This window comes from Eurypyga helias, unplaced genomic scaffold, assembly GCF_000690775.1.
Source record: "Eurypyga helias isolate BGI_N326 unplaced genomic scaffold, ASM69077v1 scaffold33676, whole genome shotgun sequence".
In the NCBI taxonomy this organism is placed as follows: Eukaryota; Metazoa; Chordata; class Aves; order Eurypygiformes; family Eurypygidae; genus Eurypyga; species Eurypyga helias.
In genome coordinates, this window is record NW_010255262.1 from 6,607 (window position 1) to 34,255 (window position 27,649).

Below are 27,649 nucleotides of genomic sequence, written 5' to 3' on the forward strand. Positions count from 1 at the left end.
AAGTAGCTCTTGCAGAGATGTTTTTTGACAGTTTGAATAATGGAAGCCTGGGTTTGTTAGTTAAAATTTAAGCTCATACAAAGCTTTCTTGTTTTGTGCTCAAAAGGTATTAATCATTTTCTGTTGATAAGAGAAATATTGTTTCATTTCATTAGTGGGGGAAATTACATGGAGGTTTTATTCTCCAGGTTCTCCAAAGACACCTTTGCTCAACAGAAATGATGCATTTGAGTAGGCCTAGGTTCCAACAACTGTCCAGGGAGAGATACTCTCATCGTTGAGAACCAGATGGTGATATTCCCTTTGAGAACCAGTTATCTGAACCCTATTGTGGTGATGATCAGGCTGTGGTATAAAACTAGTTTTGCATGTCTGTTCAGGTTTTCAAGTTCTTAAAAATATCGAGAAATCAGTCTTATCTGGGGCTGGGGTGATGGTGCACAGAATTAATGCTTTGTCTCTACCATGCTACTTATACCTCCTTCCATTTTTTCCTGTATTTGTTGCTAAGATCTTGTAAGAGTTGTCTGTAGGTCTGTATCAAACAGAACAAATTCAAAATCAGTTTTGAAAAAAGGAAGTCTAGTTACAAGGTGGTTGTAAAACCTTGCCTCTGGTTACTATGGCTACATCAGTTGTAATAGTTTCCATTTGAAATTGCATATTTTACTAAAATAACAAATAATAACTTGAGTATTCTGCATGTGAGTTCTGAATCTTAACGTGTTTTAAATTTTACAGGTACAAATGCTGTGTCAAGCACCATTAAAAACGGCGGACCTTTTCCTCGAGCTTGTCCCAAGTGCAATATTCATTTCAATCTTATGGATCCTCTAAAAAATCATATGAAGGTAAGTTATTTTGCAGCTGGTAAACATTAGAAGAAACATTTGTGGGCTTAGGTTTGATTGTGAAAGAGTGCCATGTTTTAATATGAAGATAGTCTGGCTTCTGGCTAGGAGCAACCAGAGCCCAAATGCTCAATGTCTTGCAGTCTTAAATTTTTATGTTCTATCTTAAATCATTAATCGTAGAGAATAGCTTTTGCACTGTGGGCATCAACCAAATGAAAGAACCATTAAAGAAGTGGGCTTACTTACTATGATGTAATGAAAACTTTACTTCAGTTTATATGGGTTAAATATACTGAGTTACACTTCCACAGGACAAAATGAACTCCTTACTAGTAAACTTATAGAAAGTAGTCCTCCACAATAAGAACCCTTCTTCAGTAAGAAGAAGATATGTTCTCTGAAACATGCTGATTTTATTCACTCTTGGAAACTTTGTAGCATCTTCTGTATGAAATACTTAATACTTTTAAAGTGTTTTCATATTCTGTCTATTGGGTTCAGCATTCTTCATCTACACTTTGACACAAATAAGCTTGGACAGTTCATGCTGTGTGACTTAGAATTTCTGAAATTTTCAGTAATGCTGGTAAGAACTGTTGCAGGTTTCAACATATGTCTTCCCCAAAGAAATGAAAGACAAAACTTTCCATTAAGTGCTCAGTAAACGTATGCTTTTCATCGGACTACCTGCATAAAAGCTGCTTTTCTTGTTATTAGGTTTAAAAGAGGTAGATGGGTTTTTTTTAGTGATTAAGGCAACACTGGTATTCTCATTTCTAGCTTAAATTTATTTTGCTTGAGTATAATGCCTTTTCAGCGTTTATAATGTGTAGTGTTTTGTTACCTAAACACTACCTAAAGATCAGTTACTGTTCAAAATCTGTATGTGAATGTGAATAAAGTCGGTGTGTTACAGAATTGAGCTTCGCATCCAGCTCTTGTTAGTGAGTGGCTTCAGTTTTTATTGCTGTTGTTATTGATGTGGTTTGGTAAGAGAGACTGATACTTCCTGTGTTTCCTTTGCTTTTCCATCCAGTATTGTTGTCCAGACATGGTAAATAACTTCTTCCAGGAAATGGCCAAAACAGATTGTTTGAGCACAACAAGCAAGACTGCTGAATCTGAGAAAGGAAAATTGATTATGTTAGTTAACGACTTTTATTATGGGAAACATGAAGGTGACACCCAGCAGGTACAACAGGAGCAGAAGACTCATACATCATTTAAGTGCTTCAGTTGTCTGAAAGTTCTTAAAAATAACATCAGGTATTTGAATTCACTTCCTTAATTGTTTGTTAATCACTTACAGCCCATAACGCTTACTCTCATGCATTAAAATTTTGTCTCTATGGATTAGAATTTATTTAAAAATGAAAACCGATAATATCGGGTGACTGGACAAGAATTGAATTAATTTTTACTATGCATGTATGGCCATAAGTTAAACATTTTGCAGAGTAGGGTGCAAATTTTAATAGTGTATTTTTAATGAGAGCAGTTGTAGGACTTTGGGGTTAGGAAGGGCAACAGAAAGCATTTTACAATTTGCCATCTGGATTGATGGTGATATCAGTAGATGCGAGTGTTAATTCCCTTTAGGGATGCACAATGACTAATGGTTGGTGCTTTACTTAAGTAACATCTGTTATTTTGATGGAATAATTTTACTTCCAAATGCTGCAAAAAACTTCAGTAAGCTGTTTTAATAGGTAGACGAGTTGGTGTCATTGTTCCTTTGGAAGTCAAGGTCATGGTACTTTTTTACATGCGTTCTTCAAGGGAAGCTGAAGTAGCAGAATGTATAACTGAAAAATGGAATATTCCTTCAAAGGACATCGTCTGCAAGTTAAAATGAACAGGCTTATGCTACCGTTAGACCTGTGTCATTGAACAAAAGTTTCATATAGTTACAAATATTACATTTGCTATTAATCATTAGATATGTGTAAATTCTAAGTAAAAGTGCCAGTAGTTAGTCTTAAGTACCTTGAATTGCATGTTGTTAGACTTCAAAGGTGTTGATGCTCATGATTTTATAGTTTACTCTTAGATTTTATAGTTATCTATGGCATTTCCAGTAAGCTTTTCTTGCAGCATCTAGAGAAGTAGTCCACAGAAAGAATATAAGATACTGGGTTTACTTCAAAAAACTCTATTTTGGGTGCTGTTTTCCACTCTGCATTACGTTGTAAGCTGTTGGTGCTATGTTACCTGTGTTTTCTGCAGTAGGTCATTAAAAATGAGCACTGAATTTTTTCTTTGACTTTCTCTCGAGTCAACTTTCAGCCATATTAATTTTTGGTGTATCTTTGTAGCAGTATTCCATAGTTCTGTAACTTCAGAATTTTTATTCCAAGGTATATTTTACGCCTTTAACCATTTATAGTGGACAAAAGAAATAGATAGTACCCCTGTACTTGTAGTGGAAGTTTTCTGGTCCTTAAAGCAGGAAGTGATGCATCAGGGTAAGCCCTGCTTCCTGTCTAAGGTCTATAGTTGAGTACACCATGGAAATAACGTGTTAAGGTAATACGCACTACTAGTGACTGTTGTCCTTGCTGGTTTATTTTTTCTAGTTCCCAGGTCACTACTTGGTGTAATACATTATTTTTGTGAGTGTGACCTACATTCAGTAGTTCCTCTGGCTGTACTGAAATGAAGCACATTCAAAATAGAACATTTTTCAAGTTTAACAGTACTGGGGTTTGCAACTAACTTGTTCTTTTGCTGCTGCACCAGTAACCGTGACCTGCCAATGTTGACATGGGTTCCCTGAATTCTCAGCTAGAATAGGTTCCTACTACAGATTGGTGGATGTAGTAAAGCGTACGAGTTGGTAACAAAGTAATAACTTACCACCAAGTTTCTCATACTCTTGACTGTTGGCTGCACACTGGCTTTCCTTGGTAACTGTCCTTCATAATTCACCTTCCGTCCTAAATGCTTTATGCAAAGAAACCTGCAATCCTGCCAGTTACAAGTGGGGTTGGTGTGAGAAAAAACTAATGTCGTAATGCAGATATTTTCTTGCTACTTGATAGTTTTCAGCAGGGCTGAAGCCATATTTGCTTCATAATGTGGCTTTGAGACTCTGGTGGTTGTGAACTGTGAACAGCTGACATGTTTTGCTGTTGTTGCCTTTGTTCACTTCCCTTTATTTCAGGGCAAGAATTTTGTCTAAGCAAACATGAAAAATGTGAAAGATTGTTTAGTCTTGGAACATATCTGAAACGTGTTATGTGTTCTTTATATTAATCAGGACTTAAGCTTTGGAAGATGATTTCTGATGTCAGCTTGCTTAACTTTGTTGCCTTTTTATTATAATCTTTTTAATGAATTTTTATTCCTTAGATTTTTTTTTACTTGAAAAGTCCTTCCAGAGAAAAGCTTCTAAAGAATCCTGTGCATCTTGTGTGTGATATTTCTTGTGTAGTGAATGTTAAAATGCATTTTTGCACCTGTTCACTCTCATTTAAAGGTTTATGAACCACATGAAACATCACTTGGAGCTTGAGAAGCAGAGCAGTGAAAGCTGGGAAAGCCACACCACCTGCCAGCACTGTTACCGTCAGTTTCCCACCCCATTCCAGCTGCAGTGCCATATTGAAAGTACACACACGCCTTATGAGTCATCCAGTAAGTTGGGTTGTATCACATGGAGTTGCGTTGTGACTTAAATTTTTAGGTGATTTCTAACTTTTTCTTGGCTTGCAACTTCAGAATAAAGCTCTTGTACTTTAAGAGCAATAATCTTGAGATTTAATACAAGAGCTGGGCACTCATTTATGTTAGAACAATATGTGTAGAAAAAAAATAGTTAAAAGGGTTTTGGTTTGTTTATTTTTTTAGTTGAAAACTTGACTGCAGGATTTCATGTTAAGGGCCTTGCACTCCTGGCTTCTTGAAATTGTACAAGGGAGATTCTTCTGAAGAGTAGAATAATAGTTGGATCGCTTTACCTTGATAGATCCATACAGTTAACATACACATAAGTATTATAATTTATCTGCCTATGACCCCAAATGAGTGTTTCTTGTTTTTTCACTTTTTCTAGCAATTTGTAAAATCTGTGAGTTATCCTTCGAAACAGAGCAAGTTCTTTTGCAACATATGAAGGACAATCATAAGCCAGGTGAAATGCCGTATGTTTGCCAGGTATCTGAGTGACTGTTTTGTATTTAGATTACACGACCCTTCTGTCTTTACTGTCAATACTTTTTTAATAAGAAAGTTACACTTTTCATTTTAGGTATGCAACTACAGATCCTCAGCTTTTTCAGATGTAGAAACACATTTTAGAACAGTTCATGAAAATACAAAACACTTGCTGTGCCCGTTTTGCCTCAAAGTAATTAAGATTGGAGCACCGTATATGCATCATTACATGAGGCATCAAGTAAGTGGATTTTTTTCATCCTTAATACTAGAAAAATACTATTGTGTAATGAATCTCTCCTTTTAAAAATCTTATTTCTGTGGTTGTTACTGGATAAGAATAGTCAATAAAATACAGTTGAATTATGACTGCCTGTGTGGAAAAGCCTTTACGGGACTTGTTAGTATCATACAAACCTACCAATTCTGTCTTTGCTATTTGGGTTCTTCTTTAAGTTGTAGTTATGTGTTCTGACTGTGAGGTTACTAGCAAACCTGTCACTAGGTCAAGTAGGGGAAAAGATTATCAAGTACTGTGTCGCCTTGCAATTGGTGACCTGATTCCTCCTCTCAGAAACAATACTGCCTTGCATTTTTAGATACTTAAATATTCTGTCTGTAACTCTTAGTATCCTAGCTTTGTGTACTATTGGGAGTTTGATATTTTATAAACTGGATAGCCATTGTTGAGACAAGCTAGGGTTGGAGTTTTGCTTATCATGACATAACATACTTACTATAGATCATCTTCCATCTTTAACAGAAAAAAGGAATATACCGTTGCACTAAGTGCAGACTGCAATTTTTGACATGCAAGGAGAAGATGGATCACAAGACTCAGCATCACCGAACATTTAGGAAACCCAAACAGTTAGAAGGATTGCCTCCTGGAACAAAGGTAAGTGTTCATACAGGAAAATGAGAGGGAACAAAGAAAAACATAAGTAGGGCAAGGGGTAGAATAGAAAGTACTGCCTTTCTCCTTTCTTTTCCAAGGCAAAGATTTTTTTTTTAGCCACCTCTAAAACTATAACTCAAGATTACTGCTGTTGCAAGAATTGCCAGGTACATTTTATAATTTCTTCCTGGTGATCTGTGGTGGTCTTGTCTGTCTCATTATTCCATACATGTATATGCCATTAGTCCAGTCAGTGCTGCTGCTTTCTTGGGCTGTTAGTTGATTCGCCCCCTCCTTTTTATATGTTCTTGTGCTAGGAGAAAAGAAAATGACCTGAGGGGTCTGCATAGTTTGTTCTGAAAGGTTTTTCAACCTTTGGAAGGTGGTGGGGGAAAAAAATCATATAGAGTGCAAGACCTACTTCTCCATAGACAGTATGTGCTCAAAACTGAGTTGACCAGGTCTTTTTTAGCTCCAGCATTTGAAGGGGGGGGGAGGGGGTGGGAAACCCTTAGAGTTTTCTGTTAATTGTTTTGTGATGTAAACTTAAGTCCCCTTGGAACACTTAGGCTATTTTTAAATCATCCTTCCATTTCGTGGGAAGAAACTGCTTTAGACTAGGGTTTTCTTGTAGATTTTGGGACCTACAGATCTTTTATTGAAGTATGAAGAGACATGTCCTTTCAGTTAAAAAGGAAGAACAGCATTGTTAACATTGTTATCTATCACCTCTTCACAGTTAACTAGCTGTAGAAACCAGAAAAGAAAATTACTAGAGTTGATGTTGATTGTGTGGCTTGGCAGAACATAAAGCCCTGATTGTTAATTCTGTGACAATACCTCAAAGACTTCAGGGTCTTACTGATCTAATAAAAGCTTAGATTATCTTAAAAATTTGGTGTAAGTAGACCTTGACAGGTTGTAGATGTTGAGACTGAAGAGCTTGCAATTAGGTGTAGAAGATGTGCTTCTAAAGTATGCATATGGGCAAGAAGTATAGTTTAGGGCTTGTGCTGCAAGTGAAAACTGGAGAACCAAATTTAAGGGCAACACAAGCGAGTGTGATAATGTTGCATGTGAGAGGTCAGAAGCTAGAATTAGTACTTGAAAGCCTGGCATGAGGGGAGAAATACCTGAAGGAAGTGGTTTGGCTCATCATGAGGCAACTGGACACAGGGCTTCTGTAAAAACCAGGCACTGATGGGATTGTTTGATTTTCTTAGTAGGGTGAATTGGCTTGACCTTTGTTTCTTTTCCACAGCTACTTTTTTTTGTTTGTTTTGTTTTAAGAGCACAGGATGTAGACACTTGCAGGTTTGAAAAGAGAGCAGTGTGTTTTGTCATGTTTAACTGTTTCCACCAAAAATAGAGCTTTTCAGGCATCCAGTAGACTGTTGAGGTTAGATTTACTCAAGGTATTTCATATTTTTCAGAGCAGTCTTCACAGTGGAATGTTTCTTATACTATGATTTTTGTCCTGAGTGGCTTAATCTGAGACAAATAGAAATGGGAACTTGAAGCTTAAATCTAAATAGGAAAAATATTTATTTCATATTTGTAGGTGACTATTCGAGCATCTATTGGATCTCTTCAATCAGGGTCATCACCTACATCTTCCATTAGTACGAGCACTTCCACATTTCAGTTATCACCTAAAGCAAAAAACACAACCACTAAAAATAACAGATCTAACAAGTCAAAAGCAAAATCAAAACCAGCTACAACGAAGAAGCAAAATGCATGGACCAACAGCAGAAAAAAAAAAGAAGTTACAAATACAGCATTGCATAATCTCAGGTAAAATATTAGAACTAACAATCTCTTTATACCTACTATGTAAATAGTAATTGTATTATCTTTTGATAACCTCTAATACTGCAGTACAGAAGACGTGACGCGTCAGTTTTGCAGAAAAAGCAGGCACATAAACTTTGCACATACTGGTATTGGGATTCTCATTCTGAATCTTCATTCACCAATTTTGCTGGTGGTAGACTACTTAAGGATGGAAGAACAGATGTTCTGGTAACTTCTGAATTTAAAATCTTTCCGTGCACAGAGTCACAGGTTCTTGGAATACTGACTCCTTAGGCAGCAGATTTATGTTTAGAAGTGACCTGTGGAGGGGAATACATTGCTTTGGGTGTTCTTTGCAAGGTTTTTTTTATGCAGGAAAAATTTTGTTCCTCTATCTTTTTTTTTTTTTAGCATGTTATTTGAACTGTTATTTCAAAGTTTAATCTTGTCAGTCCTAGGAGATACCTTAATTTGGGGAGCTACCAAAAAAAAAATGGGGAAAGTGAAAGCAAGCTGTTGGGAGAATGCTGTCCTTTTATTTACAATTAGCTGGATTTTATTATCCTTATATTAATCATTTAATGGGTGTTTTATGGACTCAGAATATGATTTAATTGGCTAAGATCAGTTAGCAGTTTTCTTTGACAAATACTGTAGATGTCTCCCAGTAAGGTGATAACACTCACAGTGTGTAGCTGAGCTGTCTAAAAATGGCCAGCAAAACTGGAGTAGAGCAGGATGTGTGTGTATTTCAGAGCTTGTGGGGAGTATCAGGGATGACAGTAAGACCAAAGGCTTTCTCTGTGCATCGTGGTAGATGAAGCATTTCTTGGGAATCCTTCTCAAGTACATAGAGCCAGCAGCTGAAGTTGGAGGTGCTGATCTGCTGTACTCTATCTCGTTTTTAGGAGTGACCAATAACAGATGCGTACATGAACTTTCACTTTTTTATTAAGGTCAAAATGACAGTATAATGCAAGAAAAAATGAAGTTTCTTTCATGTGTACCAACTTAACCTGTAATAAGTGTTTAACTGACGCATTTTTAGGTTCCTTTTTTTCCCCTAATATGGGCAAGTTTGCTACTGACTTAAAGCAGAAAAGTTAGAAATCTCCTCTTGAAGTGTTGATATTAACTATAAACTTTTTCCTATTACTGCTAGGTGTCGTGTGGGAGTTCACAAATGCATTGAGTGTTACTCAGAAATAAAAGATTTTGCAAGCCACTTTCCTGCCTATGTCCACTGCAGCTTATGCAGATACAACACTAGCTGTAGCAAAGCCTATGTGAATCACATGATGAGGTAAGAACTCTTCAAATATTTTATGGAGTTATCAGCTATTTCCTGAATTTATATAAGGTGCATTTAGTGTTTCTTCTAGCTGAATTTTGAATTTTGTCATAGGACTGGCAGGGAAATGTGTAAGGTTGGATTTTTATTTTGTCATGAGGGTCTAAACCACCCCATGGTCTTGTTTTGCCTTAAAAATTCAGTGGTTCAGGCAGTGTTCTCTCTTTGCGGCAGTTTCTGTGGGCTCTTCCATAATCACTTCAGTCAGACATAGTAAATAATGACTAATTGTTGTGTGCTCTCAGGGTTTCAGATTTAATCCCTCATCTGATTTTTGCATGTGTTGAATGCATACAGGCACATCTATGGCTGATGAAATCCGTGTGCGGAACACCATGTAAAGCATGTCTTACAGCATACTCCAGTGGATACTTGTTCTTGCACTACTGCTGGTCAGCTGTAAAAACATCTTACTTTGCAGGAGGCTTGCCACTGATTGTCAGAAGTGTAGGGTGTTAGTGATGACAGCTGTAAAAAAGGCTGTTGAGAAAATAAATGCGTCAGTTTCGAGAGCATTAGAATTGTACTACGCAATATTTGGTCACAGATCACACAGCATTGATGGTAAAACCAAATCTGCAAAACCTACATGTTAATCCTGTGTGCTGAACAAGCCAAATGTATTGCAGAAAAATACTGAATGCAGTTGTCTTTTTAAATACATGTGTATATAAAATGCCTTGGCATTGTTGAATGCTAAAATTCTTGAACTTATGACCCAAGTCTTTAAAAGTTCTTGTATATATTTTATATGTTGATGTATTGATATTAATTTCAATGCTCAGGTAAGTCCTAGGCTGAAATAGTTTACAATGCTTTTATGCTGGTTGCATGCTTGAAATAATAAATATTGGTGTGCTTAATTCTGGTTGTACAAGAGAAGATTTAGCCCAGAAATTGAGAGGTGAGTCTAAGATAAATTGTTCCTACTGTTGCCCCTGTTCTGGGTGTTGTCAAATTCAGTAATGCAGTGTAATAGCCAATCTTTGGTTCTTTGTCTTCTCAATGCCTGAATGCTCTCCCTACGTTGACCCCTTTCAGCACCTATCATCACCTTTTTTTGGTGACTGCAAGAAGGAAGGCTGTTAGGGAGGGCCTTTCTGCAGTAGCAGCCCTTCCATTCAGCTGCTGGGTGATTGTTTCATGTGGGAGTATAGTGTTAGCACTGCATATGAGGAAACTTACAGGTTGTCTGAAAATTATGCATCTCATTTTAAAGCCATCTCTTCAGGAAGCATGAGTTGAGCAAAGCTTCACTTCTCCTGTGGAGCACTCTATGGCTACAACCGTGATGCTTCAAGAGCTTGCCTGATGATGGAAGCAGTAACTATGGTCTTGCAGGGTAGTGCTGACAAAGTTAAACCGTACCCTCCTGACTCATTGTTTCCAAGAGAGCTAGTGTTTTCAATTAGAACTGAGACAAACAAGCCAGTAAGCTTTCAGCAATTTCATGTTTTAGAGTAACGCAGGTCAGTAACTGAGCTGTCTATTTTCATGCTTTGTCATAAGCAAATTGCAATGCCATGTACAGTGTATGGGACAGGTGGAATAATGTACTCAAGAAAACCAGACTAAGTGGTAATGTTTTCTAATATTTAGTTTTCACAGTGCTCGTCCAAGTAAAAGGTTTTGGATCTATAAGAAGCATTCTGGGTTTTTTTCAGTTACAGATCATTGTTTTACTTTCTCATAATGAATTGATTAGTTAAATGTGGTTAGACCCTCTTGAATTTCTAGGCTTCCACATTTTAGATAGAGCAGGGAAATAAAAACATTAGCTCTTCTACTAGCAGTGTTCTGTTCAGTGGCAAATATTTGTGATTTATCCACACTTATTTCTTTCCTAACCCTGAGCAGTTAAAAATACTTCTACATTTTCCAGTTACTCCTAATGTGCAAAGTGGGGAGTGGGGAGGGAAACAAAAATACCCCTGAGAAACTCATGCTGTACAGAGGCATTTCTGTCTAAAACGGTATTCTTCATACTACATCCAGCACAGAGATACCCTGGTTATTGACGGGGGTTTCCAGGTGCTGGTTGCAGTATAAAGAGTAAGAATAGGTTTTTGTGAGTCATCTCATGTAAAATTGCAGGAAGTTTTATTTATTTATTTTTTATATTGCAGTATGCAGTTGCATACAAGATCCTCAGCCATATTGTGTTTATACTTCCTTCTTACTTTCTTTTCTCTAGAGGTGTGACTGTAGTGTGTCTTAACTGTGATTTCGTGACCGGTGTTTCTGGCTTAGATAGCATGGCCACCCATCTCAGTGAAAGCCACTCTCATACTTGTCAAGTTGTTATAGAGAAAGGTGAGTATGTAATGTACTGTGTCTTTTTATCTAGTATACATGGATAAATACTTACATTTGGATGTCGCTGTTATGGCAGTCCTTTCTTTAAATTGCATTATCAGTATTTCTGTGTAGTAGGACTTAAAAGTGAGTACTTGTGTATGTCCACCTTTTAAAACAGTTTTAATGAAATCTTTTATTTTTATTTTCAGTTTCTGTAGATATCCCAACTGCTGAACAAGTATCTGAGTAAGTTTTGTTTTACTGCTTAATGTTTATTTCTATTAGTTCAGTGACAGATGATGGCCAAAATTTGCACTTTGAACTTGAGTTTCTTTTGGATTTCATGGTATTTGAAATGTTTGGATGAACACAGACCCTTACTTTACAAGTGCTTTTTGCTCCTACCATGTCCACTATTACAAGAGGGGGAGATAAAATAATTATTTTCTGCAGCCAAAATGAAAACCAGGTTTTTGTCCAGCTTAGGCAAAGAAGGACAAATAATTCTTCCAGTATTAGAACTTATCGATCCTTTTAAGTCTAGACATAGTGAGGCTGTTACTTCAACTTGCTTTTAATATTGGCTTTATTAACTAAGTAATTTATGTTAAACTAGTTAGCTTTACTGAAGTAGGACAAATTCAGTCTTAAAACTTTATAAATATTTACAAATTATTTTCATAACTATGTTATTTGTATGCAGAGGTATACTGTTTTGTATTAGCTTCATAATGTTGACTGTCAAAGAATAATTTGAGTATTTTGGCTTTCAATCTTTTTAAGGATTTGAATAAAAACTGGCAATATTGTGGAGATGGTGTTGCAGGGTTTGCTAGGGGTATTTTTAACCATAGAAGAATTACTTGCAAAGCCATCCCTGATTATCCTAGAACAGTAATTGTGGCTTTTCAATGTAGCTTGTGAGCCTGCTTGTTCCATAGTTGAAGGTTCAGAGATGTGTCAGCTGAATCAACCATTTGAGTTCTCTAAACCATTTCCAGGACCCAGGAACAAAAATGTCAATTAGACTGCAGAGAAAGATGTTTTAAGATGGAAGAAAATAGTTAAACCCTGATTTAACAACACAGTGTCATTAGAATCCTGCTGTAGACTAGATGGACTCAAAAGCGATTACATCTTCTCATGTGTGATGAGAACTCTTCCAGCAGAGCAACAAGTTCTTAGGCCTCTAAGCATGAGTCAGTCTTCACGGAGTGTTGGAAGTATCCCCAACAGGTTATTTCACATCTATTAAGTATTTTTTCTTATTTTCCATTAAGTGGCCAGTAAGAGAGGATGCTGGAAGGATCTTACCTGATATGAACATGAATAGACTTACCTTTGGCTATGAGTAACAGCAGAGGAAAATACATGCCATAAACTGCAAACCTCTATTAGTAACTTCAGCATGTGATGCAGTTGAATGAAACTGGTGGTCTGATGGGATGACTAACAGATATTATTAAAAAGGATTGAAGACATTCTGTCAGGAATGAACAAGGAAAGTAAGTTTATTTGAGAAAGCGTTAAAGAATGTTTGAAAAATAAAATTTCTGATTTTGGACCACAGAATATTTACATGGGACAAAACACTGGAAAGGCATCTAGCAGGGTGAGCTAGAGAGTTCCTTTTGTTAATCAGTCATAGCTTGTGTTCTTTAGCAGTTTAGATTTCAGGGAAATTCAGACAGTAGAAAAATCAAGTTTTGAGCTGCACAACCTTAGATTTTCTATTCGAGCTGGCATTAGGTGTTGGGAATTAATACTTGCTGGACTGTATGTAAGGAGAGGTTACAGGTGTTTTGAACAGTGGCTATTATGCCAAGCTGTTGTCAGTTCTGCACAAGGATCTTGCTGTCTTGAATATATTGTGGAGATATACAAAATATTGAAGAATGTTTGGTATACGAAGTACGTGTTAGTCGAACAGGTGGGTGAGCACTGCGAAGATCTGAAGTAGAATCAAGAATATATGCAGGTTTGTTTCTGCAAGCTGTAGGTAAGGACGGAGGCAGATAGCCATTCTTTTTGAGAGCTCTGACATTGGCCTGAAATAGTTACTGGTCCTACATGAGGTAATACAGCTGTGATGGCGCTTTCTTCAGGTGTCATGTTAACAGGCTTAATTTCAGTAAGTCTTGTCCTGGTCTGTATACTAATTCCCTGATACTTTGGACAAGAGTATATCGCTGCTGAATCTAAGAGTATGAATATACCTGTGTGGCAGAGTTTTTAATTTGTTATTTGTAGCACAGGGTACAAACAAAAGTGTTCATCTTTTTGTGGGATTGTTCTTCATGGTACTCTGTTTGCCTTGGAAGAAGAGGAACTTGCAGGCAGTTATTTGTAACTTTGCTGTGTAGTTTCTCAGTAATCTATGAATGTTTCTTCCCTTCTTTGACCTGTGATTCAGTGAGGTATGACTTGTTTATGGGGCTCTTGAGAATCACGTCATCGTTGGAAACAGTGACTCACGGTTACAATCTTGAATGCTTTTGGATCTTCTCTTGCATCTCTCAGATGGTATCTTTTGGTATCTTTAATTATATATCAGACTGTCTGTGTGTGGTGTAAAATTCATCTTTATTGCTAATGACCAGACATGTTCTAGGAGATCTCTGTAGTGTTGATGAGACTGTCTTTGGACCAGAATCCTGCCATTAGAGATACAGATAACCTAGCTGGAGGTGTTCCAGTGGGAATTGCTTTTTAAATATATTATTCTGCATAAAGTTGCCTTGTTTGTTTAGTAATCCACCTTGTGCTGAGGGAATAAGGCTTAATAACTATGCCAGTACTCTTCTAATGCTCAACTCTCTGCTTTGCGCAACAATTAACATATTTTTAAATGAACTGACAGCAGACATTTTTGTTGCAGGGGAGTTGAAAGTGAGCAGGTATCCTATACTGCCTTGGCTCACTGATACATCATTGTGGACCAGAAAATTGAACCCAGTCCAGCTTGGGATTATTTTGGTATGTAAGCAAACAAGGATCTGACCAGACCTTTTCCTTTTTCTTCATACATTGAAGCTGTGGTGTTCTCTTCTTGCATCTTTTAGACAGCAGGTCTGGTCTTTTCTCCCAACACTGTAGTCTGGCAGAGGCCCTTCTGTGATGATGCGCTCTGCTTTGCAGCATTACTTGCAGCTTTTTCTGGGTGTACTCCATTGAAGAGAGGCTTACCAGGAGTTTCACTGATGCGATGCAGTGTTTCCTTGCTGCTCGTTTGCAGTGTTTCTTTGCTGCTTAAATCTATTGATATCATCCCATGCTAGAGTGGTGACGTGTTGACATCAAAGCCCATTTTGTTCTGAACTGGCTTTGATCCTAGCTTCTGAAACTAAAGGGCTTTGTCATTCTCTTTGGGTGTTCACTACAACATGTAAGTCCTGATCTATTTAATATTCAACTAAGTTGCATTTTTGTCTGCCAGGGTCTTTACAGTATGTAGTGGCAAAAATATGCTTTGGATGACTTCTGTCGCACGTAACTGCATAAACTGAATCTTGGCCAGCGGAATTTATTAGCTGCTTTGCTTTGTTAGCTAAGCTTCTTTTTGCTCCTAAATACTGTGGGAGGAAGGTATGTGATGGAAGCAGATACATTATTTGACCCTTGATTCTGAGGGCGGAGGAGCCACTGTTCATTCACACCTTGTTCTTTTGGTATCATCTCTCATCTTCAAGGATGCTCTACTCAAGCTGCTGAGACATCTGTTGCTTTTGATTTCACTGCTTCTGACTTCATCTTTAGTTCTAGATTATCTGTGGCAAGTCTATCCATCAACAGGTTGTCTGAATATATGATGAGCTTTCCTTTTGTCATGGTGAACATCCCGTGTTCCTCCAAACTCAACCTCCTGCTTACAGTGGATATGTGTCTTGGTTGAATCTCTAAGATCTGAGCAACCTGGTAGAGGGAGCTAATCTTACTCTGAGATCAGTCACTGTTATAACCTCCTCGTTTATAAGACATTATTTCTGATGAATGCAAGCTGTTCTTGATTTGCAGCACTTTCTTTCTCTACGTAATCAAATTCTGAGATTAATCTATTTTTACTGGTATTTTTGTCCTCTTCACTTCCAGTATTCAAACAGTAGCAGTTGTGGTGATAGTGAGCTTCTGCAACCACTGTGGCATTGCTAATAATAGCAAGGATCCTGTCACCCATTGTATCTTCTGCATATTTTGTGATTGAGCATCTGCACGCTTACTCAGTAAAGTCGTCTTCTTTTTGCTACTTTTTTTTTCTTCTGACAGAAGCTGTGTTCCATCTTGAATGCTGCTGTTCAACTTGAAGCATCAGTTACCTACTACAGGTTTTTCTTGCAGGACTTACTTCTGTTTTGACACAGCAGCATTCAAAAAAGCATAGTGGGTTTGTGTTTTCATTGTGAACATGCTGTTGCATTTCAGAGGAAGTTGAACCTGTGATATTTCACTTCCATTCAGGTTTCCAGCAACAAGAAAACTGGACTATGATTGCAGTTTTTTGTGGCTTCCAGAGATGTTCTCTAAGAATTTCCCAGAAACTACACTAGTCTGACACTTTGATTGGAAGTTCTGTGAATTATCTCTTTTGAATGCTCATTTGGAATATCATTTGGTTCTCTTGCAGCTTTCTTACAGATTTTTTTTTTAAGTTTCAGTCTTGCAGTTAACACACATGTAAGCTACTTGCAGATTTGCCAGCTTTGTGTAAATAGTTCATGTAGAAATAATTGGCATTGTGGCATCCTGTTTCCATTTGGGTGAGGATTTTGGAGCAGTTACTTGTGTGGAAAACTCAAAATAGTACCAAACCATGCAAGTAAAACTACGTGATTAGATATTAAATATCCCTGATGGTCCTAACAACTACCAAGTCACTAGAATGATGCTACATATTGGACCACATCTGCAAGGACAGAACACGGATGTGATGGTATAATCTGTTTAGCTTATGGCATGTACTTTAACCTGTCTCTCTTCTATTTTTAGTTTAAGTATCATTGTGTTATGGGCTCTCAAAAGATATGTAGTTGCAGGGCAAACTTGCTTGATTAGCAAGTTCAGTATTAACTTTGTTTAGAAAGTCTTTCTGGCAAGAAAGTAAATGCTTGGTATTCTGTTCAATGTTTGTAACTGCAGCTTTGTGTGTAATGACACTTGACTACTTGTGATAAAAACAGTTATTATGGAGCTGTCTCATGGCTAATCTCATTTTACAGGTGCAAAACTGGAGACAGTGTCAAGTAATGTGCGTGTCACCATCTTTCCCAATCAGTTCTTAACTGGGGAAAAAACAGCCTAGAAGCAGCCTTTTTGCTCTTTATGCGTTCACATGTACCTTTCCAGTAAATGCTCAAGCAATCAGATATTTGAGTGGGAATTGTGCTTAATGAGTGATTGTCTCTGAAGTTACATTTTTTTAAAAAGGGGAATTTTTTATAATTTATATTATTAAATACTTTTATTTAAAAAAAAACCAAAACAACAACAAAACAACCACCCACCACAAAACCTAAGACCTTTCCATTCTTTTGGTTCTATAATAGATTTGTATTTATAATGCTGGGTATGGTTCAGTTGAGTGGCTGGAAGGTACTTTGAGCCACTTTGTTACTTGTTTTCTAGATATTTATGAAGTTACAGTCATCCTACAAAAGGATATTTTTCAGTAGGAGTGGACAGAAAAGGGATGTTTGGCAAATAGTTCCAGCTGAGTTTGAGTACTGCTTATCCAAAAAAGCTGTGGGAATAACCCTGGATGTAAATAAACTCATGATTTGAGTTCTCAGTGTGTGTGCATGTATATATCATTTTATGTGAGAGCAGGGGAAGGAATGAGACTATTCCCATCCATGCTTGGACTGTGCAATTTAGAGTACTTGTTACCCTGACTCCCTATCTCTTCCATTAGTCCTGGGCTACTCCTCATGTATCGAAGTTTCAGATCAACCTGAATTTAGACTTAAAGGTGTCCAAAATAATGTGCTTGCTTACCTGGCTTTTATTTCAAGTTTCTGGCTTTATGGCCCATGCAGTCTATTGACTATCTTCATCAAGCTTAAATGTTTTGCTCAGCTCCCTTTTTGAAGGGGTTGACAATTAAGGGACATTATTTTCATTTTACTTAACTAGAAGTTTATTTTTATGTGGAATGAAGAATCTTCTGAGAGTTCTAGAGGGGTTTCAGAATTGCTCGAAGTTGTGGACTAGCAGGCTGTACTTGCCAGACATGGTCACGATCTTTGTCTTAATGTCATAACATTCTTTCCAGATGCACTGTAGCTCCACAGATATAGGCAAGTACATTGCCTTTGTTGCTGTTTGAGAACTAAAGGGTGTAAGATTTCTTATGACATAAGTTGTTAACATCATAATGTGATGGTCGCCACTGTGTAGTTTCTATTTCTGAAACTCCTGCTAATTACAGAATAGAAGGAACTACTTTCTAAAACCTATTCCTAAACAGAATTAAGGCTGAGAATAGATGTGAGGAATGCAAGGTAAAACCATATTAACAAAGATGTGTTACCAGAAAAGATTATAAACCCTGTTCACTTCCAAAACAGCATAAACTAGCCAGTTTGGATCTGTTTTATAATCCATAGAACATGACCACAGAAATCTATCAGAGCTTGTAAAATGTTTATAATGTGTTTAAACCAGTTTACAGATATTGGATCCAATTCATACCCATTTATTTTGGTGGCAAAATTGATGTCTCTTCAGAGAAGAACAGTACATTTTGTTCGTAGATAGACAATATCTGATTGATTTGTGCCTAAATAGTTCTGCTCTTTCAAGAGTAACTGGTTTTACACAAATTCCTATTTCCAATATGTTTGTTTAAGTCCTTGCATAGGAATCATTAAAGCACTGAGGCTAAGCTAAATATTTTGTGTTGCATCATCTTTTATTGGTGTTGCTACTCATGATTAAGTACTGCAGAGTATTTCAAGTTTCAGGCCCCAAAAAATGTGGTGTTCGATTTACCCTGATCGTTTTTCTAACTGCTAATTAGATGAACATTGTCACAGTGCTGCCATAGCGGTGTTATTTAAAACAATCCTTTTTTTGTAGTTTTCTGCTATATTTTATTGCAAATTAAGACATAATTAAAATAATTATAGATGGTTTTATATACTACCATTGAAGTTGTTGGTTATCTGCTAGAGTATTAGTGTTGGAAGGTGTTTGTGTGTCCTGAATGTGTATGGTAAAATTCTTTAGAAGGTCTGGGTTTAGCACTTCTTTCTTGGATTAAATTAGAAAAATACATGTGGTAGATATCAATCTAATACTAGTATACATTTTTCATAATGTTTAAGTTGGTAAAGCTGTTTCTTCTGTCAAGTATTTTGTACCTTGTAGGTAGCCATTAAGACTTGCTGAGGTTGTGAATCATGTAATTTATGATTAATAACCTTAAATATAACAGAGGCAGCACCATACTTCAGCAGATTAAATTTGCCTTTAATGCAGCATCAACAAAGAATATACAGAGATAAGCAATTCTGAGGGCTGTTAAGTTTCTGGTTTTTATAGGGAACCTTTGAAAGGTTAGATTTTATATTAGAACTGATGACTTAACAAAGTTTTGTAGGAGACATACTTCTTGCTATCTCTACGAGAGCATTTTCTTACATAAACCCAAAAAATCAATTTTAGTGATGTTGTGATAAGCTGTTTAATTAATGTGGGTTTAGAGGTCAATAAATTTAAATAATTTATAGCTCATCTAATGTATGGACTATGCCTGTGAAGCTATTGGAGGCAACTATCTCCTCCAAATTATAGTTGGAGGTCAGCTGCAACATGTATTTGGCTTATGGTAGACAATTAAAAAAACCCTGAGCTTGTTTTGCAGAATGGTTTTGTAGGGTCAGAACCTAATTGTATGCATTTGTAAAAAGTGCGTTTCAGCAAATTTATCATCTTGTTTTTGACGTACTTCAGTCGTGGTTTCAAAGGCCTTTATGGTGAGATTTATTCCTCATGTAGAATTGTAGTAAGTGCTAGAATAAAAGTATTGCTAACTACCTTGAGTGTTGCTTTGTGGTTTTCATGATGTGAGATAAATTTGTTTCATATAACCTCTTTGAGTTACCTTAAAATTTCTGTATACCCCATAAAACACTTAGAAGCTCTGAAATGCTGTTCTAGAACTCTGAAGTATGTTTAAACTCTGAATAAGTATCAACATTAAAATTTATTTTGGATTACCAGGTTGCTTTCTTACTGTGATATCTTCATCCTTACCTGTATTTTAACCATACAGGATTTTAGAGTTGAATTTCAATTCATTATGCACTAGGTTTAAGAGCAACATCTCCGTTAGAGAGTGAGAACCTAAGCTGCAAGTAATGTCTTTTCTCCACACAGTCTAACAGCATCTCAGAATGTTATAACTGGTTTGAAGACCAAGAAAATTGTTTTTTTAACTATAAATACACTGTTGGCTCATGATCATGGAATCATAGAATGTTCAGACGATAAAAAATCTAGCTTTCTGTGTTTTACTACAAAAAGATATGGCAGTGTTGGAGGGACCCCTTAGGTATGTCTGCTACACCTGAAGGTTTGCAGTGTGCAGTCAGGCTGACTTGTATGCCAGGCTCCAGTGAAGGTATGGTTTAGTTCCCTTATGTAGCTTCCTTTTCAGGGAACCTGGTAATGTACCTGAAATACAGTCTGAGATGTGGATGAATACTGGCTCTGAACTGTAACTCTTTGAAGGGTTTTTTTATTTGTCTCTCTTTCTTTAAAGAGGAAACTCCTTGGAAATGCCTCTTCAGACCTAAATTATTTTTTTTCCTAAGCATGTGTACATATTTTCCACTGCTTTCCACCTGTCAGGAAGATAAATGATCTCTCAGTGTATTTTAAGTTTTTTCAAAAGTACCATCTCTGGCTTATGATTCTACAGAGTTGTCTTGTGTAGGAAGTTGTCTTCCTGTTGCTGTTCAGAAAGGATAGTCTGTCCCACAAGTCCTAGCCAGGAGGAGAGTGGGAGAAGTCCTCAGACCTAGTGAAGATGGACTTGTAGCACTGCTTGCCTACTTTCTAAAACACCAAGGGGTTGGTGGGGTTTTTGAACAGAAGCAGTGGTTTTATAGATGTGTGTGAAGACAGTTCATCTTTATTGAGCAGTGTGAAGCAGGATTCTCAAACATACACACTAACACATTTTTTTTTTCCATAGACTCTATCACCACTTCAGGTGTGTTTTCATGATTTCTTTTTTTTTTAATCCCATATTGTGTTTCAGCATTATAGGATATGTGGAATTTGCTTTTTTGCTCCACAGGATTGTGTTCCGTAATATTGGCTGTCACAAATAATAAAACAAAAAATGCAGCATCCCTTCCAAACTCAAACAAAACCAAGTCACCGTTGCACACACCCTAGCCCTTAGAGTGTAAAAGGTGGAGTTTACAGACAGAATGGGCTACTTGGATGTTAGGTGTATGAGCTTACAGGACATCTGATCCAAGACCTTTCCAAACCATGAGCTGCCATTCAGTGTGGTCTATGCCATGTGGAACCTCTGATTTTTCCAAGGTGCCATGAAATGCTTGTTCTTTTGTTGCAGCCAGATGCTTGGCATTTTGGTTGTTGCTTGAAGTACACAGCAGGAGATCAAAGGACAGATCCCTAGGGGACTGAAGAACTAAAAATATTATTTGCTTGATCAGGTTGTTATGTTTTTAAACATCTAAAACACAGGTAAGTCAGTATATCTTCCCAACTTCGTTGTTCCTAGGGGTGAATATGGTCAGCCAGAGCAGAGGAGGATGGTGGATAGGGAGGAAAGTTCTGCAGTGGGGAGTGTAGTGATTTTAAGTTAGGAAGTGTTTCTTAGCATGGTTATATGTATATATGACAGAAATACAACAAAGCACAATAGAAGTGTAGCAAAGGGTATTGTAGAAGATACAATAAGCTTAACCATATAATTTTTAGTTTAGTTTTTAAAATACAGTGCTTGGTGCATAAATAAATGATGCACCGAGACCAGCTGTATCTTGAAATCAGGTACATAAAATAACATGCTTTGATATTTGCCAGGTAATTGGGGGAAAAAGTATTTAGTGTTTTACCTGTTTGTATTTTCAGTGATAGAAATTTTTGAATGGCGGTTGTAATATTGTGTACAGTAAGTACATGTACAATTTCGGTTCAAGTTTCAGAATACTTTCTTTGTAATGCTTAAACTGCAAATTAGTCAAGATTCATTAGACATTAAATAAATGGTACTTATTGTTAAAAGATGCTTTTAAAAAATAATACTGCATATGGAACTAACCTTCTTTGAAGCTACAGACTAGTAGTCACTGTAATTCTAATTTAATATTACGTACTGCTTTCGCCTGTCCTTGTCTTTAAGTAGGTGTAATTGTAATACATAAATATGCTCTGTGTATTCTGTTAAGACTTTGTTTGATACTACTTTGTGCTTTAAGATAGACAAGTGTAGTATTGCAGCTCTAGTACCAGAGATTCTGTCATCAAACACTTGGCTTTGTTACTAAGCCAAGGTAGCGATGCTGATATTGACAAGTAATTAGTGCTGCAGGCGCAGATCATGAGATGAAAGCGGTTGAATCTGACAATCGTGCATCTTCGTGGCACTGTGGTTCCAGTGTGTTCCTTTAGACCAGCCTTGGTTGCCTGGACAGAATGCCCATACTGTGCACGTAGTCAGAGCTGTGTGGAACATGTGATGTTGGTTTGGACTCTTGAGGACTCGGCTCTGTTAGGAGTTGGAGCGCTTGTGGATCAGAGCTTCCAGTTCTTGTTCCTCAAAAAGAAATCTAGTTTGCATGCCCCAGGACTTTTCTGTAACACAAGCTGGTATATGGGAACAATCAAGCAGTGTGCCTTAATACCATGGTGGTGTTGCATGTCAAACTGTTACTGTAAATGCAGCTGTAATATAGGTTTTGTTACCTGGAAATACTTCTCCACAGACTGGAGGTGTGTTTGCACATACTTTGCAACTACTCTGTGTGCAGATGTGTACATGTCCCTTGTTTGTAGTTCTGAAGTTGTATGTGGTTTTCTTGCTGTAGAATTTCTCCCTGAATGAATTTTAAAATCTTAATATAAAATACTGTGAGTGAATATGTATAGCCAAGAGCAGCCAAAAAAAAAAAAAGAGAGGTAGTAGGATTTAAAATATTCAGAGCCTACTAGCTTCCCTCAGCCTCACTTGACATCCAAATCCTGCATTTTCTACACAATGAGAACGAGAAAAACAATCCCTTGAATTTCTAGGCTTCTATAGCTTTGGATGGGTATGTGCTTGCACCTGGTAGACTCCTCTCTTGGATCAAAATTATGTCTTATGCTTCTCCCTTGGAGTAGTCCTATTCTAAAACCTGACTTCATGTTGGTGATATGGCAGGCAGTGCATTTGTGTAGCCCATGTTTCATTGGCTGGCGTTGGTTTGCATAGTGCTTTAGAGAATGTTTGTTGTTTTCATTAAAGGTAGATTTTTACATTCTAACTGTTTATTGTTGCTTTCTATATAATGGAGCTCTTCTCATTCTTGAATCTTGGAGTCTTTTTGATGTTTTGAGTTTTTCATTTCCTTACCAGTATAGTTTGCACACAGAGTACTAAGAGAATATTGCTTTCTTAAGATTGGATGAAAGGCTGTTGTTTTCCACCTACTGACTTACTAATAGAATGATTTCTTGCAATCCTTTATGACACTTCTTGCAATCCTATATGAGTTTTCTTCCATGGTTTTAGTGCATTACAGTTGCTGGGGTTTGTTTATTCTTCTGCAGCTCTCAGCAAAGGTAAATTATTTCATGGCAGAACTGGTTTGTCTAAATAAACTTAGTGTTGTGCTTAGTGATCTAGAAGATGACTGTTCTTCGTGGATAATTGTTTTTGTGATGGTGATTGTTCTGCAGACATTTGTTCAATTTTCTTTTTAGACTCTAAATGACTCACAGGATGAGAGACAGCATATTTCTGCATGAGAAAAGAATATCTAGAGATTTTTCTTTTCTTTTCCCCCAACTTCCTCTTCCTCCCTTCCTGTGTTATGCCAAAATTGAGTGGGAATGAGAAGTTGGGTTTGGATGAAGGTGGGATTTTGGTTATTAGAAGTTGAGGGAGATTGTGATGAATTCCTTTTATATGTTAAGGGCAGATTTGTTCTTTGAAGATTTGTTTCTCAGTGTGAATCACATGTGCATACATGTAATCCATCTGGGATTTGCAGTGTGGAAACACTGCTCTGTGTGTGCTACTAAACCATTAGTCATCCCTTTATTTAAACCCTTTTTGTTACATCTGTTCAAAACTTCCTACAATAAAATATAAATGTGTCCTTAACTGCAGTTAACTCTGTAACTACACCTCACCCTCACTGCTTGTTGAACAGTAGTAGCTACAGGTCATACATAAACACTTTCAGAAAGAGTTGACTAGATTTTCGTGTGACCACTATTCCAGATATGTACCAGCTTTCATATGGCTCTGCATAGCTTAAGTATTGCTCTGGAATAGATGAGGTTATTAGGAACAGTTATGGCAAGACCAGTTACGTCAACCACAGCTGGTAGGTGTTTCTGTGTTGGCTTTTGTGCTGGAACTTCGTCTTAAGTTTTCTCTCAAATATTACCCTTTTTCCCTATAAGCTTTTTCTATAACTTTCCTAGAAGTGAGAGGAACATAGAACATGTCAGTTACTGGTTTAGATAGTCCAATAAAGGAAAGAAACCTTTTGTTTGATACAAATAGCATATATAGGTTTTAATTTGGTTAAGAGATTGGCCTGTCTCTTGAGTTAATTCCTTCTTACAAATGAAAAACTGGTATAGCAGGATGAGAAGATTCTTATGACCACCTTAGTGACCGGTAAGATTTCACCACTCAAGAATATCCCAGCAGTCTCTTATCTGCACTCAAAATATTCCTCTGACATTAATTTGAAATGAAAAATGGAGTAATCTTGGGTTAGTTTAAGTGAAATTAAACCTTGAAAACAAATTCCTGAAAGTCTGTACTATGTAGCACCTCTTCGAGAATAAACATTTTCCGTAGAACTCGGTATTATTTAGCCTATAGATGAATCACATGAATTGTTTTTAATTCCTGAATCGGTAGGAGAAGATGTCTAGAATTTCAGCTCAAACATCATAAAAAAGACAGTAGCAGGAAACTGGTTATTCCTTTTAAGAGTCCTGGAACTGTGTGTAGCTTAGGTCACGTTAAAAGTGTTTTTAGGCAAAAAAATGTTTCAATCCACTTTTAAAACTGTTTGAAGAAATGGAATACAAATGTGTTTTGATTAAGGAGATATTTGGTGCTATTATATCTGACATACCTTTTGACTGCATGCCACTGTTCAGAGACTGTTTTCAATTAAGGTGTAAATTTTAAAAGTTTATTTGGGAGACTTAGTTGCTCCCAATTACACTTTCTATGTAGAATTTATATCTGAAATCAGACCAGCTGTTGTTCTTACATCCTTATTCTGTACATTTTGTCTGTCACCCTGAGCGTTTTAGGTAATTTGAGCTACTTCTCATTCTGAAAAACTTTGAATGGGTTAGACATTATATTAAACTTTTACCAAATTTACATCTTCACAGCAAAAACTTGAGCTCCATCGTTGAAAGGATGGGAGAAGCTGATGTTCCTCTAACAAATGAAGTATTAGAAAGTAGCGTTTAGGATTTGGACTGTTGGTATATCAACATATGGGCAAATAGCATATAGCAATATGACAAGATTATTTGGTATTTTGTGGGTACAGATGGCATATGAAGTGTACAGTTCAGTCTTGCTCTGGAGCATTCTGATTAATGTTTTTCTCATCACTGTAAAGCACTGCATGCATGTGGTTTTATTGAAGTAACACAAGGTTTAAACAGTCACTCTGTCCACAAAGCTCACACGCTGTGTTTATGTTTTAATATAATTACACAGTAAGGTTCTGTTTTTTTGGTGGCTTGATTCAGTAGTGATCTATATTTCCTTTTCATAAGCTTACAGTTTTACTCTGAAAAGTGACTGAAAATGAGGTGACAAGCTACTTCACAGATTCACTTTTTCAGTGAATCCAAATTCGTAGTTTCTCAAATATCGATTTAAGTTAATTTAGACTTCCAACTACTCGCTGTGTTTTCTCACTTTACTCATCAGTATCCCAGAGCCAATTTGATGGTATAGAGTTATGAACTGGCTTCTTTTTTTTTACGTCATCAACGAAAGTTTCCAAGTAGTTGTATCTGTATTTGTGTCAAAGCGGCTGTGCAGGGAGAGGAAGCTAACATTGTATTTTGAAAAGTGGCCTGTGTGACCCCAAAGGGACGACTTAACCTTCCTTTCCGGTGATGCAGCCGTCAGCCCATCTTGCTGTGAAAATCTGGGGGAAATGCCAAATACAAAGTCTACAATGTGACTTTGAGCGTCACTTTGCAGAGTACAACCATGTGTTGCTTCATTTAATTTTATGTAAAAATAACTTTGTTTGTGATGTGTTGGTTTTTTTTAGGAAACAAGAGCATGACCCTTCACATGAAACAAAAGAATGCAATAGGAATCACACTCAAAAAGTTGCATCAGTTGAAAAGAAAGAAGAAAACTCGTCACTGTCAAATACAGGAAATGTTCCTAGTTTGGAACTTGCTGACAACAGCTCTAAGAATTCCTTGCATGAGAAAGGAGCATGTTGTGATTCAGATAATAACAAACAATTAGTAGATGAGAAACAAAAATGTATTAATGAGGGAAGTGAGTTGAAAACTTGCCAAAGTTCAGATAATGTTACCTTGAATGAGCAGACTGAAGTACATAGCTTGGATGAAACTACACTTTCAGCAATGAACGCCAGGGACTTAAAACTTACATTGGGCCAAGATGTTAGTTTTGAGCAGTTCTTAAGGAAAAGAGATGATCCTGAATCCGTTAGTTCAGACATTAGTGAACAAGGCAGTATTCATTTGGAGCCTTTGACTCCATCAGAGGTACTAGAGCATGAAGCTACTGAAATTCTTCAAAAAGGTAATGTTGCACCTTCATCAAAGAAAGCCGGACAACTCTCTGAACAAACAGAGGAGAATTCTAAAGAAAGCAGTCCCAACAGAATGGAAACAACTGTAAACAAGACAGAGGAAAATGAAGCAAGCTGAAATTATGTTAATTTTATTGTTTGTTATAAACAATGGGTAAGAACACCATGGACCATTCCTGATGAGTGTGCTCATTGATGCTAATTACTGAAAATACAAAAGGGGGGTGGGGGGAGAGGGGAGAGACACTAAAGGGGAGTTTTGCATATGAAGATAGCATGTATGTATATGTACAACTGAATTAACTAAGTTTACAAAGGTAACGTGTTCATATATATCTTCCTGTCTCTGAAAGGAGGATCAATCGAAAGGAGGAATAAATTCTAATTTTTATAGTTAACCAGCCTGGGATAAGGAGATTTGTTTGCAAAGAAAATATTTTTTTAAATCCTTCAGTGTGAATATCATTAAGCAGTGGAATTTAGTATTAATTCATTTCTGGAGCACACTTGCAATGATGGTTATTGGTCTGCTGATAATGTGGGTAAACATAACCCTTTGGACTCGGTGTCACATTCCTGTCTGTAAAAGCATGTAAACAGAATTATATGAATCTATGCACCTCTGTACAGGTGTAATCCTGCCAGGCTGTAAGCTTACCTTAATAAACTTTCAGTGAAAGTGGAATTATTACAATAAAAATATATATTTGTGGGGTTTTAAGTGTGCAGGCTGTGCAAAAATACCGAACGTCAAGTAGAACATACTGCTGAAAGTACTGTAGCTCTTAGGCTTTTGCTATTGTTTTAATTACTCTTAGCTGTAGGCCTGTAGGAGTGGTCTGTAAGTCACACCAAAGTATGGTTTAATGTAAAAACTCTTTAAGCAAAAAGAAGGAAAATCCCAAACTGGAAACATCAGTTGCCATGCGTTCTGTCATTTTGCAGCTGCTACTGGCTAACTGTTACAAAAAGGACATAAGGGCATAAAAAGTAGAATTGTACAGTTCAATTTCAGGACTTTTTATAGTCTATTGTGTACAGGAAGATGGCTGCTGGTTTTGGTTGGGGTTTTTTTGTTGTTTGCGGGGTTTTTTTTGTCTTCTAGTTAGCAGCTAGATGTAGGAATGCCTATGATTAACGGTAGCTTGCTCTTATGACTTCATTGCTCCATTTGAAACATTCAGAATGTGCTTTTGACTTAGCTTTGTTTCTAATGAATGTTAAATGTTTTGAACAGCTGTTAAAGCACTGCTGTAAATTATTACTT

At 36.9% G+C, this 27,649-nt stretch overlaps 1 protein-coding gene across 1 annotated transcript; it reads left to right on the forward strand.

Annotated features, from left to right (window-relative positions):
• Positions 1–734: 734 nt before the first annotated feature.
• LOC104504119 (zinc finger protein 280D-like) lies at positions 735–26,500 on the forward strand (the record flags this gene model as incomplete). The annotated part of the gene is made up of 12 exons (XM_010153280.1): positions 735–851; positions 1,891–2,120; positions 4,333–4,490; positions 4,909–5,009; positions 5,104–5,250; positions 5,773–5,907; positions 7,469–7,704; positions 8,867–9,007; positions 10,655–10,708; positions 11,250–11,368; positions 11,563–11,599; positions 25,864–26,500. Coding segments are annotated over 12 exons (2,112 nt in total), but the record flags the coding sequence as incomplete, so codon positions are not given.
• Between the last annotated feature and the right edge of the window lie 1,149 nt (positions 26,501–27,649).